The sequence below is a fragment of the Sinocyclocheilus grahami genome, unplaced genomic scaffold (genome assembly GCF_001515645.1).
Source record: "Sinocyclocheilus grahami isolate Dianchi unplaced genomic scaffold, SAMN03320097.WGS_v1.1 scaffold149.1, whole genome shotgun sequence".
Taxonomy (NCBI): Eukaryota; Metazoa; Chordata; class Actinopteri; order Cypriniformes; family Cyprinidae; genus Sinocyclocheilus; species Sinocyclocheilus grahami.
The window spans coordinates 4,127,292-4,147,367 of record NW_015505328.1 but is presented as its reverse complement, the minus strand read 5'-3'; the positions used below and the strand labels follow the sequence as shown (position 1 = coordinate 4,147,367).

Sequence of the window (20,076 nt, the reverse complement as noted above, 5' to 3'; positions counted from 1 at the left end):
TCATTTATCGTCGGCAGCTTGAAGCATAGTGCTGTGCCACATCCAGTGTAGATCAAGACTGGTTCTATTGGCTTTTGACGTGACTCTACACAATTCACTGACTATGTTTACATTACAATTATGTACGGAAAATGGAAACGTTTTTCCTTTTGCAATGTCACTTTGTAAAGAAACACTACACGAGAAACACAGCACTTTGAAACCCATTTTCAAACGTTTGTGTCTTCAGGCCCCTTAATCGTTGTTGTCAAGTAAATGCACAGCCAAAATGCTTAAAAGTTTTCCAATTTATTTGAAAATGGTGTCATGTAAACGCCTCCTGAGTAAACCAGATTTAAACCACTAAAGGCCCATTCACACCAAGAACGATAACTATAAAGATAATATTAGCGTTCATACCAACGGACAATATAGTCTGTTTTTATTGTTTATCAGCTGGAAAAAATCACTGTGAAAGTGATTCCAATGACATTGTTTCTCTGCGCCTTTATCGTTATAGCTGTGGCAACTATGGCCGCAAGTTCCGTCATTACCAATAGAGTTCAATGGAACTTACGACCATAGTTAGATAACGATGCTTTTGGGAAACTATTCTTTAATAGGCCTATTGAGAATGATATCTTATCTTTATGGCTAACGTCCTTGGTGTGAATAGGCTTTAAAGGAGCGTTCACACTAGACTTTTCATTCCATTGAGTTCCATTTATATGAATGCAAATGTAGGGGACAGGAAACCAAAGTCTCTTTAAGGCAAGTCATGTCACTCGGCGACCATCTTTGAAATGCCTCTCGGGCATGCAAGTGCAGCTCCTATATCTTTGAATGGGGAAACATCAAATTCTCCAAAACTATTCACCAAGCTTACGATTAAATTTCATATTTGAGATCACCAATGAAATCTGACAACAACTGTATCATAAATGTTGTTTATTTTGCTCAAGTAGCGTTTAAAAAAGCTTATTTTTCAGGCTAGACCAGCCAGTGCGCATGCGCGATCCTAAGCGCACGTCTCGGAACGCTTAACACTATTTCTATAGCAATCGGGACTTCTAACGCCAGCTGCAGTGATGCGCTGACTTTACCGATTAGCGATTGGCTCTTTTGCTCAGAAGGTGGGGCTTCATTCGATAGAGCAGCCATATTGAGTGTTTCATTTTTCTCCATTCAAAAATATAGGAGTGACACTTCTTGGGTATTCTATAGTCTTTGAGGAAACTCAAGCTCATGCAAATTCTAATGTGTTTCAAATGCCTTGGTCAAATACACATTTTGCCACATTTACAGCACCAGAATACAGTTGTTAGTCCTGTATTTGAGTCATTACTACAGTTGCGTTCACACATTTCGGTTATTAATGGGTGTGTGACAACTGCATTCTATGATTGAACTTTCATCTGTATATTTTCAGAACTCACAAAACCTGCACTGTGTGAACAGAACCATACTTGACAATCAATGGTCTGTCATGTCACAAAGTGCAAGATAGCTGCTCTGCATTGCACATACGCATCTAGTGTACATAGTTTTGATAACTTACAGAGACGCAGATATGAGCTGTGTGTCATCTGTCCTTCACCACAACTACTCAAGTCCAGACAGTTTTGTGGTCTGTGTGTGACTCAAATGCTCCACTCTTTACTGAGCTATAAAAGCTGTCTTTGGTTAATTAAGGTTTGACAGATGAAATCACACCTCAATTGAACTTTTGTCATGTCAAATGTAATAAGACTTTGTAGTTTAGAACATTGTCATCTTTGATATTACTTTAGTCACCGTCGCTATGGTTACAGGTGATAGTCACTATAGAATACAGACTTGACTTCAGCTGCATATTCATATGGAATATTTGTGACCCAGGAGCACAAAACCAGTCTTAAGTCGCTGGGGTATATTTGTAGCAATAGCCAAAAATACATTGTATGGGTCAAAATTATAGATTTTTCTTTTATGCCAAAAATCATTAGGACATTAAGTAAAGATCATGTTCCATGAAGATATTTTGTAAATTTCCTACTGTAAATATATTAAAACTTAATTTTTGATTAGTAATATGCATTGCGAAGAACTTCATTTGGACAACTTTAAAGGCGATTTTCTCAATATTTTGATTTTTTTTGCTCCCTCTGATTCCAGATTTTCAAATAGTTGTATTTCGGACAAATATTGTCCTATCCTAACAAACCATACATCAATGGAAAGCTTATGCATAAATCTCAATTTCGAAAAATTTACCCTGGTTTTGTGTTCCAGGGTCACATTTGAGCCTCTATTACAAGCTGCTGTGTGAACAGGACATTTTGGGACTCATACCTATTAGTAAATACGGTTGACAGTATGAACGTAGCCTTAGCTGCAGACTTTCTATATAATGTACATACAGTGGGGCAAATAAGTATTTGATACACTGCCGATTTTTCAAGTTTTCCCACTTACAAAGAATGGAGAGCACAATATGAAGTCACATGCTGCAGCATCTTTAAAAAAAAAAAAAACCTTATTCAACATATAATACATCTAAAATGTAAACTTAGGAATGTCTCCCGCAATTTGGCGTGCAGTGTGACTGATTCATGTAAAAGAACCGGTTCTTAAGAGTCATTCGTTTCGCAGATCAGACACCTATGGCACGAGAGCCATGTATTGTTGTGTTGCATGCAGAAAAAAAGCAAAGCAGACTCCGAAGATGCTTTTTTAATATACTAAACCGGACCACTGTGGCTAGATTTATATTATTGAGGCATTAAGTTGTCTGGAGCCCTGAAATGTAAACACTACTGCCCTTACGAAAATGAACCATTGTTTTATTATAGTATAAGTGTAGTAACCATGTTTTTTTTGTTTGTTTTTTTTTGGCATATTGACTACACAGTCGTACTACAAATACCATGGTTAATCTATGTTTAGTGTAGCAAAACCATGATTCATTTGTGGTAACTATGTTTTTTAAATTTTTTTATTTGTAGTAAAACCATGGTTAATTTTTGTAAGGATGTTCCACCTCCAACATACGCAGAGAGTGCTTTATACTGACACTTATACTAGGTTTCCAATTGTAAAAAAATCGCTATTTTCAGCCTTTATGTTGTGAACGAAAGTGTCTGATATCAAGGGGTTACTGAGATTAAGGTCAGTAGTATTCAGCTGAAGGAAATTTCTACGCTTTTAGCTGTGCACAAATACAGTTATGTGCACAAATCAGATGCAAGGGGCCAGTAAACATTTTTAGTTACAGAGATCTCTGCTTTTTCTCCAGAGCAAGACGAAATCAAAGTCAGCTTCCTTCACTTTTTATAGCAATATGCTCGATCAGAAATGTCACCCAGTATCCTTTGATTTAGATTAAAAGACTGCACTGCCAGAGAGTCAGCGCTTTTGAAAGACCCCTATATCTGCTCTGTTTTGGCTGATGACTCACATGACCCACTAGGCTTTTGAGATCTGCAAGCAATGCAGACAAACCATTTTCCCCAAGGAGTCGGTTCACTCTAGCAACCAAATGCATGGATGGATTATTTATTTGTCCCTCAAGGATGATCTTCTGTCAGTGATACCCATCAAGAACACAGAAAGTGCCGGAGGACAAAATCTTAAGCCCACACCTCCTGGGTGAGCAGCACCCCCTCCATGGTTTGGTTTCCATGGAGCACCTTCAACCTGCTCCTGAAGCTGTCCAGAATAAATGAAGCCATCAAACTTGTGCTTTTATGAGGCATAGTGGAAAGTGCTATGGAGAAGCAGTGATAAAATCACCAGTGTAAAAAAACCCACAATGGATTTGAAACAGAAGTGAGATTAATGAGGTGGAGCAGCACTGAGACTATCTAGTATAGCTCAGTTACAGGTTAGTTAAACCTGACCTCCTTTGTAATGCAGATCACCACTCCATTCTCTCTCGTGCTCTCTCTGCTAAATGAGCCCTTTATAGCCGTATAATTTGTGAATACTAAATTACCCGCCCCCTCATGCTTTTCATGCTGCACGATTAAAAGTGAGTCTGATGTTTTGCTGTTATCAAGGCTATGGATGATCCATGAGTTACCAAGAGTTACCATGGAGATCTTTCTGTTCCACATCACAATGTTTCATTATATCTTGAATTCAGTGTCCCCAGTGCACCATCATTTATCCATTCAAAGAATGAAAAACTACTCCAAAAAAATCTAATAAATATATATTTAAATAAATGTGACCCTGGACCACAAAACCAGCCTTAAGTCGCTGGGGTATATTTGTAGCAATAGCCAAAAATACATTGTATGGGTCAAAATTATAGATTTTTCTTTTATGCCAAAAATCATTAGGATATTAAGTAAAGATCATGTTCCATGAAGATATTTTGTAAATTTCCTACTATAAATATATTAAAACTTAATTTTTGATTAGTAATATGCATTGCTAAGAACTTCATTTGGACAACTTTAAAGGCGATTTTCTCAGTATTTTGATTTTTTTGCACCCTCAGATTCCAGATTTTCAAATAGTTGTATCTCAGCCAAATATTGTCCTATGTCCTAAAAGCTTATTTATTCAGCTTTCAGATGACGCATAAATCTCAATTTCGAAAAATTGACCCTTATGACTGGTTTTGTGGTCCAGGGTCACAAATGAATGAATGAATATACATTTACACTATAGGCCTGGGAAAGACAGATGCTGATGTTGAAATTATTATTGTTATTATTTTAATTAGGCTCTCTGAAATGATATTTAAATTAATATGAAATATTTGTAAATATTAGAGGCCTACTAGTACCACCACTACTACTGTAATATAATGACACAAATTAAAATTTCATGTAATGAAATGAAAGTTAACAATTATTTACTATTTTATGTTAGAATACTTTATTTTACTTTATTATTTTATTATTAAAAAAATATTAATTTAAAAATAATAAACAAAAAATATTTTTTTAAATGCTTGGTTATTGGCTGATGCTGATGATCTTAAAATAGACAAATATTGCCTGATTAATCGGCTTATCTATAATAATAATAATAATAATAACATCAACAATAATATTTTTTGTGATTATTATTATTATTTCATTATTAAAATGGACAAATATCATCAGATTAATTAACTTACCTTCAACAACAATAATAATTTTCAGTGTTTTTACAAGTTTTAATTTTGTAATTGATGATGATGATGATTATTATTATGATTGTTATTATTATTATTTCAGTATTAAAATGGACAAATATAATCTCATTAATCAAGTTACCTACAACAACAACAATATAATAATAATAATAATAATAATAATAATACATTTTCACATTTTAATTTTGTGAAATAAACAATTTTGTTGGGTCATAACTACCCAGTGTAAAATTAATCCTGAGCAAAGCAAAGCTACCTGAGAACAACAACCACTGGTTTAAAAATAACCTCTGTCATTAAATCAAATTAATATGAATCAAAAAACCAACTGGCCTCAATGAAGATTTATCCATGTCATTCTGATTTATTGCAGCAAACACACATGCAGCACGTAGGAGTACTGCAATAAATTTGTATCTCTGCACGATAGGCTTGAAGACTATCATGAGATTACTCGGCATGGGCTGAAATATTCATTGTGATGACTAATAACCTATAGTGTAATCTCATACAGGACATGTTTACTCTGCAAGACTGGGGAACAAATTAATATCTTCACATAATATGTTTTAATTTGTCTCAATTAATAGCCTGTAATCTGCAACAAAGACCATTTTCCAGGCAAGGATATCTAATACAGAAACCATCCAATAGACTATCACTCTGGACAAATGATATTTTAATAGGAAATAAACCACAGATTGTATCTTTTCATTTTATAATTAATGTGCTCTTATCTTGAGTATATTTTTCATCAGCCCCGTGGCTTTGGAGAGAGTTGGTTAGATCACCTCCTGTCTGAAATTCTTTTTAATATGCCACACTAGATTGAGTGTTACATGTGTTCACTCAACCTTTTTGTTTCTTCAGACACATTGACTTTGAAATCAGCTCTTTAAAGCTTTGCCATATTTTAATTTAATGCTAGATAAAAACATCAAAAGATGTACTGTGGCATTTAACAGAGCGAGGACCATGACAAATTCACCAATTAACTGAGAATGATGATATGTCCATCATAAGGAGAGTCACTCTCTTCTTGAGAGTCAGATCACTTGATCTGTTTCTTCCTTTATTCTTCTCTTTATTAAAATTTGGATCAAGATTTGACACAACCTTTGCGAAATTTACCATGGAAACCATACTTTTTGGATCCTTCCTGCAATGCATTTCAACATATAATGGATAAACACTAAACTCACTCACAATCTTCAAATGGAAATCATTTTAATTTATTCTTATTTTATTTTGTCATCTTCTGTCAGTGGTATATTCACACAGAAAGTGTCGGAGGACCAAATCTTCTGGCCAAACTGCAAGCAGCCCCACCACAATCCTTTGGGAAAGGAAAAAAACAGGTCATCTAATTTTTGCTTACAGTATCTTGCAGGAAAATAGTTTTTTTGCTCACTTTAAGCTAATTCTCAATGCTTACTTTAGCTCTTTATTTCCATCCTGTTATGCATCCTGCTAAACTTGCTATTGGTTAAATTAAATGTATGTGTATGCATGTATGTGTCAGAGGTTGACCATTTCTTTAAATTTGGTATACCCTTTTGTAAACATATTTAAATTACTAAACAAATGTAGGCTATAATAATTTGCTGAATAAAATGAATGGCTCAGTTGGCTACTAGCATAGCCTACAGTATATTCTATAGCCTACCTTCATCAAAACAAGATATTACAATTCCACAAAGATGAAAGCAGAGCCCATACGAATTTGTTAGAGATTTACAGAAACAATAACCAGTACCAATTTATTGACAAAGTATGAGTAATTTCAGTTTTGCAACTGGCTGACAGTGCTTGTGGGGTGCAGCAGGTCACTGTTCTCTTCAGTTTTTAAATAAAGTTTTTGAAAGGCTCATTTCATTTCCAAAATGGCGGAGTACGACCTGACCACCAAGATCGCGCATTTTTTAGATCGGCATTTGGTCTTTCCGCTGCTGGAATTTCTGTCTGTCAAGGAGGTAATATAGAAATTACAGTTAGTGTAAAGTATTACTTTGTTGTTCAGTTATATTTATTTGGTTAGTAGTCGCTAAATGGGCAGCACCACGTGTGGCGAATAGTCAGCTGATCTGGAAAAATTATTTGATTTCGTATCTGATATTAAACAGAAATGACCTCTTTATAGACATAATTGCATTCAATATGTATTTATTTTTATTCCTGACATATCAGCTATATTAAACGCATGAATTCTTATTCTGTAGGTCTGAACTCTCTTTGTGTTTCTACAGTACCATTGTACTGGGACATACTGTTATTGTGTTTAAATATCATGGTTTTCTTTAAAGTACCACGTAAATACTATAAATATGAACGTGAATATTGTCGTCATTAATTATTGTGCTATGTGTAAAAATACTAGCTAGTATATTAATATCAGATAGCATCAGTTGGTACAACAGTAACGTTACCTTAAATGTAGGGATGCACCGATATGAAAATTTTGGCCGATACCGATATGGTGGCCGATATATCGTGCATCCCTACTTAAATGACAATATAAATGTAATATTTCAGTGCATTTGGATAAAGTCTTGTTTTTATGCTGCATAATTCCTCTTCAGGATATTCGGAAAGCCTGATATAGTGCTGTTAAATCGGTTTTTTGTTTTCTCAGATCTACAATGATAAAGAACTTCTCCAAGGGAAGCTGGATCTTCTCAGTGAAACTAACATGGTGGACTTTGCCATGGATGTATATAAGAACCTCTATTCTGACAAAGACATCCCACATTGTAAGTGCTTTTTCCTTCCTACCGGAAATATACTTCGAGTACAGAGTTAAATAAAAGCATATCCAGATCAGTAATGAAGACTTTCATGTCATATAGAGTGCAGTACTATAAGCTGCATTTATATTACATGTAGAAATTTTACTCTACAGCATTAAGGGAGAAAAGAACCACAGTGGTGGCGCAGCTGAAGCAGCTCCAGTCTGAAACTGAGCCTATTGTGAAGATGTTTGAAGATCCAGAGACTCAGAGACAGATGCAGTCCACCAGGTCTGCTGTCATCATATTACTGTTTACTGCTTCTTGAAATATAATTTCTGTTTGATTTGTATGGCTGTTATGTAAGCACCGTAACATATGTAAAGTCACCGCTACCATGTACTTGTTTTTTTTCTTAGAGATGGGAGGATGCTGTTTGAATATTTAGCAGACAAACATGGTGTAAGTTTTGCAACGTGACTCAAACTATAACCAATTATAATCCAATTATATTGTTTTTATTTTCAGGGAAGCTAATTAACAACTTACTGCATCGTTGAATATTTCGTTCCAGCAATGATTTGCTGTCTCTGTTTACTCCTCAGTTTCGTCAGGAATATTTGGATACGCTGTACCGTTATGCCAAATTCCAGTATGAGTGTGGCAACTACTCAGGGGCTGCAGAGTACCTTTACTTCTTCCGTGTGCTTGTAAGCGTTGTTTTTTTTATGTCAACAAGACCACTAGTTTTTTATCCTTTTCTTTTTTATATAATTTGTGACGTGTGAAATAGGCTCTGAAATTACTGCCTTCGGCAGAAATTAAGGAACAAATTAATTTGTTTCTTATACCGATATGGTGGCCGATATATCGTGCATCCCTACTTAAATGACAATATAAATGTAATATTTCAGTGCATTTGGATAAAGTCTTGTTTTTATGCTGCATAATTCCTCTTCAGGATATTCGGAAAGCCTGATATAGTGCTGTTAAATCGGTTTTTTGTTTTCTCAGATCTACAATGATAAAGAACTTCTCCAAGGGAAGCTGGATCTTCTCAGTGAAACTAACATGGTGGACTTTGCCATGGATGTATATAAGAACCTCTATTCTGACAAAGACATTCCACATTGTAAGTGCTTTTTCCTTCCTACCGGAAATATACTTCGAGTACAGAGTTAAATAAAAGCATATCCAGATCAGTAATTAAGACTTTCATGTCATATAGAGTGCAGTACTATAAGCTGCATTTATATTACATGTAGAAATTTTACTCTACAGCATTAAGGGAGAAAAGAACCACAGTGGTGGCGCAGCTGAAGCAGCTCCAGTCTGAAACTGAGCCTATTGTGAAGATGTTTGAAGATCCAGAGACTCAGAGACAGATGCAGTCCACCAGGTCTGCTGTCATCATATTACTGTTTACTGCTTCTTGAAATATAATTTCTGTTTGATTTGTATGGCTGTTATGTAAGCACCGTAACATATGTAAAGTCACCGCTACCATGTACTTGTTTTTTTTCTTAGAGATGGGAGGATGCTGTTTGAATATTTAGCAGACAAACATGGTGTAAGTTTTGCAACGTGACTCAAACTATAACCAATTATAATCCAATTATATTGTTTTTATTTTCAGGGAAGCTAATTAACAACTTACTGCATCGTTGAATATTTCGTTCCAGCAATGATTTGCTGTCTTTGTTTACTCCCTCAGTTTCGTCAGGAATATTTGGATACGCTGTACCGTTATGCCAAATTCCAGTATGAGTGTGGCAACTACTCAGGGGCTGCAGAGTACCTTTACTTCTTCCGTGTGCTTGTAAGCGTTGTTTTTTTTATGTCAACAAGACCACTAGTTTTTTATCCTTTTCTTTTTTATATAATTTGTGACGTGTGAAATAGGCTCTGAAATTACTGCCTTCGGCAGAAATTAAGGAACAAATTAATTTGTTTCTTTCCTGAGTGCTTTAACGGCTTTTGTTTTTAGTAATTTATCTGAACAAACAACTGGAAACAGTACCTTTGAATGTTTCAAAAGGTCATTAAATGAACAACCCTAACCCAAACAAAGTTTTATGCTTTTTAAATGAGCTGTTTTAAATATTGCAAAAATACGTAGGGATGCACCGAAATGAAAATTCTTGGCCGAAACCGAAAACCGAAAAAGAGGAAACCAAGGCCGAAAAACGAAAACCGAAACACCGAAAGAAATTATGCCAATTATTAGTACCATTGCATTTATGGCTATGACTGTGTACTAACTTTACTAAAATCAAGGCATTGCAATTGCATAAATTAATATTAAAGTTTCAAAGAATAAATCAATTACAAATTATGGAAATATTTATTTAGCACATTGCACAGTATAAAATAAAATTCAAACTAAAATGTTTAACTTGACCCCACTCATGTGTTTTTAAATATTGCAAAAATAGCTTCGCTTCTACCAGGCTATGGCCGACTTTTTATTAAATAAATAAAATAAAATAATTTTTATTAAAAAAAGATCAAATTCTTTGTGACATTTAAACCACATACTGTTCAAAAGTTTAGAGTCAGTAAGAATATTTGCAAGAATTTCATATTTTTATTCAGCAAGGATATATTAATTTGATTAATTTAAAATAAATGAAGAAATCCTGAAAAAAGTGTCACAAACAACCAAATCAGCATATTAGAATGATTTCTAAAGGATCATGTGAAACTAAAGATACAAGTAATAACTTCAGAGCTGTGGGTTTATTCTTGTGTCACAACCAATCAAGACAATGACAATTCATTTTTAGTCAATGTTAAAGCAACTATATATCAGAATTTATAGCTATGGGAGTGGGATTTTGTACCAGTGAGATTTCACTGTGAAAAATAACAGAAATTGATACTGACAAAATGTCTTTGTCTTGACCAGGTTCCCTCCACGGACAGGAACGCTCTGAGCTCTCTCTGGGGCAAACTGGCATCCGAGATCCTCATGCAGAACTGGGAGGCGGCCATGGAGGACCTGACGCGCTTACGAGAGACCATCGACAACAACGTATGTCTGTCTGGCATCCTTTAAACCTCTCCCTGTATAATAGAAGCTTTGCGGCTGTATTTCATCAGCTGAAGAAATCCAATATCCTTCCCACTAGTTAATTTGCTGGATCACCCATGTTCCTTTGAGCTCAGATATAACAGTCCTTTAACAGACGTCAGGCATTAAATCAATTATACACACAAAATTGACCGGGATGACATTTACATTGCATCAGCTCTGAGAAGTAAACGCTTGGCATTTTTATTTGCGGTGAGGTTAAAGATGGATGCGTGTGGGTTTACTGCAGCCTCGTTTGCTTTGCTAGTCCGTGCTTGTAATGTAGCCTCAACAATGTGACATTAGTAAGACTGAAGCAGTGTTGACATATTTTTAATTAAACCATGTTTTTCTTTCCTGCCTCGGTTCAGTCGGTGAGTTCTCCTCTTCAGTCGCTGCAGCAGAGGATGTGGCTCATACACTGGTCTTTGTTTGTCTTCTTTAACCACCCCAAAGGCAGAGACAACATCATCGAGCTGTTCCTCTATCAGCCCCAGTGAGTGCAATTTACAGAAATTTCCTCTTCCGCTAAAACAAGTGCTCTCAAATTGCTTATTAAAGAATGTAGAAGTGCAACAAACTACATTTGCATAACATTTATGTCACTTGCTTAAGGGACTTGCCAGGAAGTGCGAGTTGTGTTTGCAACAATTACTTCAGAGAGGGTAGCTGGAAAATTCGCAGTTAATGAGATTCGCTCTTGAAAGCTTTAAATATTTTTAGGGGGAACAGTGTGTGTTTGCGTGACCATATAATGAGCGCCGCTCGGTCTGAGCACTTTGAAGATGACACAGTCTGTGTTGAGTGTTTAAAGCACCATTGTGATATAATATTAAATCTGGAACCAATCAAATCCAATGCTTTTTTTTTTAAATTGGTTTTTTAATTGTTAATTTGCTTTTTGATAAATTAAGGCAAGATATCAATACTGGTTTCCTGAATCGATTTGGTTGAGTTTCTCAATTCTTAATCTGATTTAGATTCAATATTGTTTTAATTGTTACAAAATAGTATAGATTATTTTTCAGGTATTATAAAATATAAATACGAACAAAAATACACTAGTTTGGGGTCGGTAAGATTTTTAAATGTTTTCGGAAAGATGTCTCTTATGCTCGGCAAGGATGCATTTATTTAATCAAAAATACAGTAAAAACAAATATTGTGAATTTAAATAACTGTTTTATAACAGTTAAATAATTGAATATATTTTACATTTTAATTAGGGCTGTCAATAAATAAATTTTTTAAATCCAATTAATCACACCCTTTTTCTGTGATTAATCGCGATTTAATTTATCTTGTTTCAAATGTTTATTTTGTCATCATTTGCTATATTCAGCAAAGTAAAAGTAAAAAGATTGAAGGGTGATTCTCAAAAATCTGTATTTTCTGCAAGCTTTTTTCAAGATAAATGTAGATGTCTTTCCAAAAAAGAACTCCAAAAGGACACCAAAAACCAAATGATATAAGGAGCCCATATAAGCACATATGAAAGAAAAAAAATCTGAGTTGTATAGAATGTGTACAGTGCAACAGCAAATAGCTTTTTTACATTTTAGAGAATTCAAGTTGCGATACCGAATAGGACCACATGGTGATGCCAAAAAAACACTAAACCAACCGACGGCTGACTGCATATATCTACAGTACACAGATCCATTCAGTATAACTAAACAGCAACATACACATGACAAATCAAAACATTATCGTGAATGTATGGGAATGTCTGTGCCAGTGCATAAATACAATGTGCGTCAAGAGCACTCATACAAGCATTATTATAACGGACTCACGCATGCTTACTGAATGACTCTGTATGCCACCACAATCATCTTTACCTTGATTGCAGTCTTCATCCATCAAAACATTACTAGCGAGGTTATCCAGTCGAGAAACTGTAGTTTGCGTCTCATCAGGCCATACAGTGGTGGGATGTGTTGACAATCCGTTCAGTCTGTACTTCACACACAGTGCGTGTGACGTGTGAGGGCTCGCGCTCTTCAGAGACAATCACAGAATATGATGGAGCTCGTGTTTAAAAGCAAACACACTGGAATGAATAATTCACTGAAATCGCAATGCGAGTCTCTGTTCTCTCTGCAATCTCTGATGTAATCAGCCTGGTTTCCTTTATATTAGCACTGTTTTGGACGGATTGTTTGAATGCATTCACTTACTGGATCATTGGACTGAAAACTTTCCTGGAGTTTCCGCAAGCAGAGAAGCAAAATTGGGTTAAAGGCTTAGAATATAAATTGTGCTTCAGTAATTTTGCGTTAATTCTGTTCAATTCTTTTTTTTTTTTTTGCTTTAAGGATTGTAAATTTAATCACATGCGTTAACGTTGACAGCCCTTCTGTGTCACATGATCCTTCAGAAATCATTCTAATATGCTGATTTTCTGCTCAAGAAACATTTTTACACAGTTTTTGCTGCTTAATGCTTTTGTGGAAACCATAATACATTTTTTTCAGGATTCATTGATGAACAGTAGTTTATAAAGTATTTTGTATAAATTATGGTTGTTGTCTGTTTCTCAGGTATCTGAACGCAATCCAGACCATGTGCCCTCACATTCTGCGTTACCTGACCACGGCCGTAATCACCAACAAAGATGTGAGAAAGCGCAGACAGGTCCTCAAAGACCTGGTCAAGGTCATTCAACAGGTCAGCATGATCTCTGCAGATTTAACTAGACAGCGGATTGCCTAAATGAAGTGGGAGTATAATTACTCTGGTTTAGGGTCATGTCAGCCAGACATGTTTGTTAGCCATATATGAACAAAATGGATAATGTAATCTCACAAATGGTTCTTTCTTCAATGACTGTTTTGGACGGATTGTTTGAATGCATTCACTTACTGGATCATTGGACTGAAAACTTTCCTGGAGTTTCCGCAAGCAGAGAAGCAAAATTGGGTTAAAGGCTTAGAATATAAATTGTGCTTCAGTAATTTTGCGTTAATTCTGTTCAATTCTTTTTTTTTTTTTGCTTTAAGGATTGTAAATTTAATCACATGCGTTAACGTTGACAGCCCTTCTGTGTCACATGATCCTTCAGAAATCATTCTAATATGCTGATTTTCTGCTCAAGAAACATTTTTACACAGTTTTTGCTGCTTAATGCTTTTGTGGAAACCATAATACATTTTTTTCAGGATTCATTGATGAACAGTAGTTTATAAAGTATTTTGTATAAATTATGGTTGTTGTCTGTTTCTCAGGTATCTGAACGCAATCCAGACCATGTGCCCTCACATTCTGCGTTACCTGACCACGGCCGTAATCACCAACAAAGATGTGAGAAAGCGCAGACAGGTCCTCAAAGACCTGGTCAAGGTCATTCAACAGGTCAGCATGATCTCTGCAGATTTAACTAGACAGCGGATTGCCTAAATGAAGTGGGAGTATAATTACTCTGGTTTAGGGTCATGTCAGCCAGACATGTTTGTTAGCCATATATGAACAAAATGGATAATGTAATCTCACAAATGGTTCTTTCTTCAATGTAGATTTTACTGCATTGATTGATTGTCAAATTGCCTAGACTGCATGATGCTTTCAGATTTTAATGTTAAAACTGAACTGTAGAAGTAACATCATACTAATAATAAATGTTATGGTAACTGTAAATTAATCTACATCAAATTCAACATTAACACGTTGCTTTCAATATTAAAGCTAAAATAAATCCTCAAGAGAAGATTTAGATAAACCAGCTAGTTAAGAATCCTTTAATAACGCATGCTATTATGCACAAAACGGCAGTGATTTTATGAAAGGCGCATCTGAGCCGAGAGAGTTTATTTCATTGTGGGTTGTTGTGAAGATTGTCCTCTTTGTGGTTCTGATGAATGAGCTCACAGATTCTTCATTGAGGTTTCTAGCTCAACAAGCGTTGTTGCATTCCATTATGTTCATACTAGATGTGCTTCCTTTTAAGTATTGATTCAGAGCTGGTGAATTAGCGTCTGTTTTAAAGTGCTTTTTGGGGCACCGCCACATTTTATACCCGTGACTTTGGCGTTTGCTGTCAAATTAGCACGAGATTAATGTTCATCTCTGCTTTTGCTCTCTCAACAGGAGTCGTACACATACAAGGATCCCATCACAGAGTTTGTGGAGTGTCTCTACGTTAACTTTGATTTCGACAGTGCTCAGAAAAAACTAAGGGAGTGTGAGTCGGTAAGGTTCACCACCCGCTGTGTGTGTGTGTAATGCAGCTACCAGGGCTGTCATTCCTGTGATTCCCTCAGTACACTGCTTCCCTCTGTTTGAATCGGTTGGAGACGAGCATCAATAGGAGCTCTCATGCTTTTGCTTGGAGCCATAGGTCCATTCATCTACTGAAAATCCCTGTCTACTGTAATTTACTGCTGTTTCCCACTAGGCTTTTCAAGACATTTCTGCTGTCAGTTTTCAGACCTACAGCTATGAGGCAGCTCCTCTCTTAGACATGGCCTAGTTGGGCCAGAGGGAGCGTTCAGCATTCAGACCTGTGAAAATAATCTCCCCTGCCTTTTCACCACAGTTTCAGTTTACGCCTGAAGGATTTGTGTCTGTAAAAGCTGATCAAGGTTCAGCTGCAGTGAAGGGATTTTCAAAATTGTTATTACATTGTTTATTAAAGAAATACACCTATTGGGGGTAAATTCTGTTTTTTTTTAATAGATAAGATTTAATTATTTTTAAATTTTTCGGATCCTCAGTCATCAAAGCTAGGTAAATATTGGTCACCGACACTGAGATTTATCCTAAAGGGGTCATATGGTGCTGCTAAAAAGAACATTATTTGCTGTATTTGGTGTAATGAAACGTGTTTTAATGCGGTTTAAAGTTCAAAAAACACATTATTTTCCTCATACTGTACATTATTGTTTCTCCTCTATGCCCCGCCTTTTTGAAACGCGTCGATTTTTGCAAAGCTCATCGGTCTGAAAAAGCGAGGTGTGCTGTGATTGGCCAGCTATCCAATGCGTTGTGATTGGCCGAATACTTCAAGCTTGAGACGGAAATGTTACGCCCCTCACATACTGTTGATGCCATGTCCGGCCGGAGCGACGAGACAAAAACATTAAAACCCATTACAAACGAGGCATTTCTTGCATCCAGTGGGGACATAATTACTGATTATAATGACTTATACTGTTTTTTTACGCATTGCGTTGCATTGCATCGCGCCGCGTAAACATAAAACTCTGTCTGCATTTGTGATCAGAGAAATGACAAACAACAAGTGCTACTCTACTGCCCAAAACTCGCGTTTGAATCATCAGTGGCAAATCCTTTAAATGAAAACGTACTTGCCCAAGCTGATTACTCACTAAAAACTCCCTACAGATCATGTTTTCTGTGCCATTTTAATTCTTATGTTGACATGTGTTGCTTTGAGTTGCTTACTTCCTTTTCTTTAAATTAGTCTTCCCATAAACGCCAACAGGCGCTCCCATCATATTGCGATGGAGGCATTGCCTCCTCTCACGTGACTTCTTCCCATTCATTCTTAATTACCCCCCTCCAAACTCGGCACACTAGAGGGTCTGTTAAAACTCAGTAGGCTCAGGGGAGGCGAAAGAGGTGCGGACTTGCGCTGTAATTTTATCTGCTGGTGTCACTGTTGGACAATGTTTCTTTAGAATAACAAGTAATTTTGTTATATTTTGTAAATAAAACAATGTTATATTTTGTAATATTGACGTTGTTTCTGTCCTATGCTAATAAAATAAAAAATCTTAAAAAAAAGAACTACTGGTGTTTAAGAACAATTTAAAAAAAAGAAGCAATATTTAAAAAAAATATATAAAAAATATATTTTGTAATATTGACGTTTTATTTTTGTACAATGAGCTTTTGTACAATGAGGGCACTGCCTCCCATGCCTCCTCTGAGGAAACGGCTCTTATATAAATATACTACCGTTCAGAAGTGTAGGATCAGTAAGATTTAAAAAATAAATAATTTAAATGGTTCAAAATGGACACTTTAAAAGACTTTCAAAGACAGTTTTAAATAAATGCTTTTTTAAAAACTTTTTTTAAATTGTTCTTAAATACCAGTAGCCTTTAAAAAAAAAAAAAAAAACGTGTTTTTTTTTTAAAGATTTTTTATTTTATTAGCATAGGACAGAGGTTACAGGAAGTGAAGTGAGAGAGAGGGGGGAGGGGGGTTGGGAAAGGTCATCAAAGCGAGATTTGAATTCAGGACACACGTAGCGCAACGGCGCTGTATGTCGGCGCACTGCCCACAAGGCTATCAGCACCGACCAGTAGTAGCCTACTTTTCTACATTTTAAACAGACTGTGTAAAAGTACAAAATTCAGTCTTAAGGCCCTTCAGTGGACCATCAATAACACTTACACAACTTTCAAAGCAGATCATTTGAATGGATTTTATTCTTTTCAAGGTTCTGGTGAACGATTTCTTCTTGGTGGCCTGCTTGGAGGATTTCATTGAAAATGCACGGCTGTTCATCTTCGAGACGTTCTGCCGGATCCATCAGTGCATCAGCATCAGGTAGCGCCACCTCCCAGGAGGAATCCTGATAGACTAGTGCGCGCTAATCCTCTTAGCTCTGTAAAAAGATCGTACCGCGCTGCGATGATTCAACACGCTGCCAGGATCAATGGATTCCAGCCAAATCTGACAAAAGCTGAGCGAAGTCACCATAGTATACATTCTAAAGAACCAGCTTGAAGGAAATCAAGATTGCGATAGATGCGAGTACAACAGTGTGTTTAGAGAGAAGTGTTATTTTGTTTTTATTCATAGTTTAGTTTTAGTTTTTATTTGTTATACAGATTTTTATTTAATATATAATTTTTAATTTGGATTTAGTTATTTTAGAACATCAAGTTCAACTATATAAATGCAAAGTCTTTCCTTGTCAATGAGCTGAAAGAAACAAAGTTAACATTTCAAGCAACACAAGTGTTTTATGGTTTTAGTTAACTGTTATAACCCTGTTACAGAAGTTATTTTGATGTTTGTAAACATTTTCTTTGAACACCACTGTTTGTGCCAGGAAACCTGTTGTTTTCACATTTAATCGCAGAGGCGGTGGTGAGACTTAATTCCTCATCCGCTTGTGTTTATCACAACAATTGATTTTTGTTGAGACTGTTCGAACTCTTGTTTGAAGACGAGAGCTACAGCTTGTTGTTGACCTCAGGCAATCTCTGTATTTCTTATTTTCTCCCTCTCACCCATCACTCTTCTCTGGGCAGCATGTTGGCAGATAAGCTGAATATGACCCCCGAGGAGGCCGAGAGATGGATCGTAAACCTGATCCGCAATGCCAGACTGGATGCCAAAATTGACTCCAAACTGGTGAGCGAGCTCTGGGGTGCAGGACACATGCCCAAAACACAAAGCCCATTAGATTGAGACGCACTAGACTCCCTCTGACAGTGAAAGTGGGCTGTTTGTTTGTATTTTGTTTAACGAAGCTGCACATAGCCTAGAACAATTTTATTATTTTATGAAATTATAAGTTTTACTTTTGAAATGTATTTCTCTTTCAGATTCACAAGCTGAATATAACCCTTTAAAGTGATACTGTACTTCACCCAAAAATGACTTGCTCTCATGCTGTTTCAAACCTTCGATTTTCTTGGTAACACCTTACAGTAGGGTTCCGATTGATAATATTAGTTAACTAGATGAGTAAAGTTCGTAGACAAACTTTAAGTTGACTTGAAAAAGCCTAGCCAGAAAGTTTGAAGTAGTTTTAAAGTTTAAAGTTTTAAAGTTTTGAAGACAGTACAATCTATCAGATAGATAGATAGATAAAGTTGCTTGGGTGTTGCTATGCGGTTGCTAAGGTACTCGGGGTGGTTGCTAAGGTGTTGCAATGCGGTTGCTAGGCTACTCAGTGTGGTTACTAAGGTGTTGCTATGCGGTTGCTAGGGTATTGTGGGTGGTTGCTAAGATGTTGCTATGCAGTTGAAAAACATCAATGATCATTTTAATTTCATTATTAACATGAAATAACAATAAACGATACCTCTACGGCATTTATTGATTAATATTAATCTTTACATTTACTAATGTTTTAAAATTAGAAGTTAACACTAGTTAATGCACTGTGAACTAACATAAATGGAGGATGAATATCTGTATTAATAAATAACATTAATACAGATAAATAAATGTTGTAAAACTATATTGCTCATTGAGAGTTTGTATAGTTGGTTAGAACAGTGTTTCCCAACCTTTTTTTTAGTCACGGCACCACGGCTAAATAGAACTTGTGGCACCCTACAAAATTAATTTTGTCACAATATTTGAATTTCTAACTTCGATATGATAATTTGAAAAGTATAGATATTCGGTACAACAGGGAAGAACTGCAGAATATAATGTCATACAGATATTTTTAATATTATTTAAAAAAGTGTCCATCAATGGTGGCAATGAGTAGGCTAATTTATATGACAGATTTTAATGTAGGCTTTTATACATATGTAAACATTATTTAATTACCGTTATAACTAGCTATCTCACAAATTTTTGCTCACTTTTTTAACTTTTTTTTTATTTTACAGTGGGGTAATTTTGGTGCAGTAGCACGAGATAGCTTGATTTCAAACTTTGAATTGAATAAAAAATGACAAGTAAGCAGTCAGTAATAAAATAAGAAGAAATAAATAAATTAATAATGATAGCACAAATGACAAATAACGACAGGCCTTCGAATTAAATAAATTGCTTTTTAGTTTTTCAGGTAGGTCTAACAGTAGGGTTAAGGTTTTTTTTTTTTTTTTTTTTTACCAATTATCCAAATAATGTTTAGTCCTAGAAAGCTATTATTATCAGAACACGTGAGCATAACATAGCGGTTAGCAGATCAATGAATGAGAGGGCAGCGTTACCAGAGTTGCCCATATACCACACCATGTTACAACACAGTAGGGCTATTGCAGACAGAAACAATACTGTACTACATCCATGTTTTTGAGTGGACTTCTGTTCATAGAGCGGGATAACGGATAATACGCAGAGCGTCACACCACGTGAAAGTGAAACCTGAGCGGTGAACTAATTTTCGGCAGCCGAAATTTCGGTGCATCTCTAATTATTGGCGACATCAGAAATGGATATTATATAATAGATGCTTTTTTGAACATTTTAGCAATGAAAAAATATAAAAAAATGATTTTTTGCACGGC

At 35.8% G+C, this 20,076-nt stretch overlaps 1 protein-coding gene across 1 annotated transcript in view; it reads left to right on the top strand.

Moving 5' to 3' along the window:
- The first annotated feature begins 6,969 nt into the window (after positions 1–6,969).
- Positions 6,970–20,076, top strand: part of eif3eb (eukaryotic translation initiation factor 3, subunit E, b) — a 15,371-nt gene continuing 2,264 nt past the window's right edge. Inside the window, exons 1-11 of the mRNA XM_016281397.1 lie at positions 6,970–7,080; positions 7,740–7,857; positions 8,007–8,124; positions 8,253–8,295; positions 8,439–8,543; positions 10,742–10,867; positions 11,278–11,402; positions 13,450–13,576; positions 14,993–15,094; positions 17,313–17,422; positions 18,133–18,235. Of these exons, the coding sequence (XP_016136883.1) occupies positions 6,991–7,080; positions 7,740–7,857; positions 8,007–8,124; positions 8,253–8,295; positions 8,439–8,543; positions 10,742–10,867; positions 11,278–11,402; positions 13,450–13,576; positions 14,993–15,094; positions 17,313–17,422; positions 18,133–18,235 (1,167 nt within the window). The 5' untranslated portion in view covers positions 6,970–6,990. The remainder of the gene's footprint in view (positions 7,081–7,739; positions 7,858–8,006; positions 8,125–8,252; positions 8,296–8,438; positions 8,544–10,741; positions 10,868–11,277; positions 11,403–13,449; positions 13,577–14,992; positions 15,095–17,312; positions 17,423–18,132; positions 18,236–20,076) is intronic.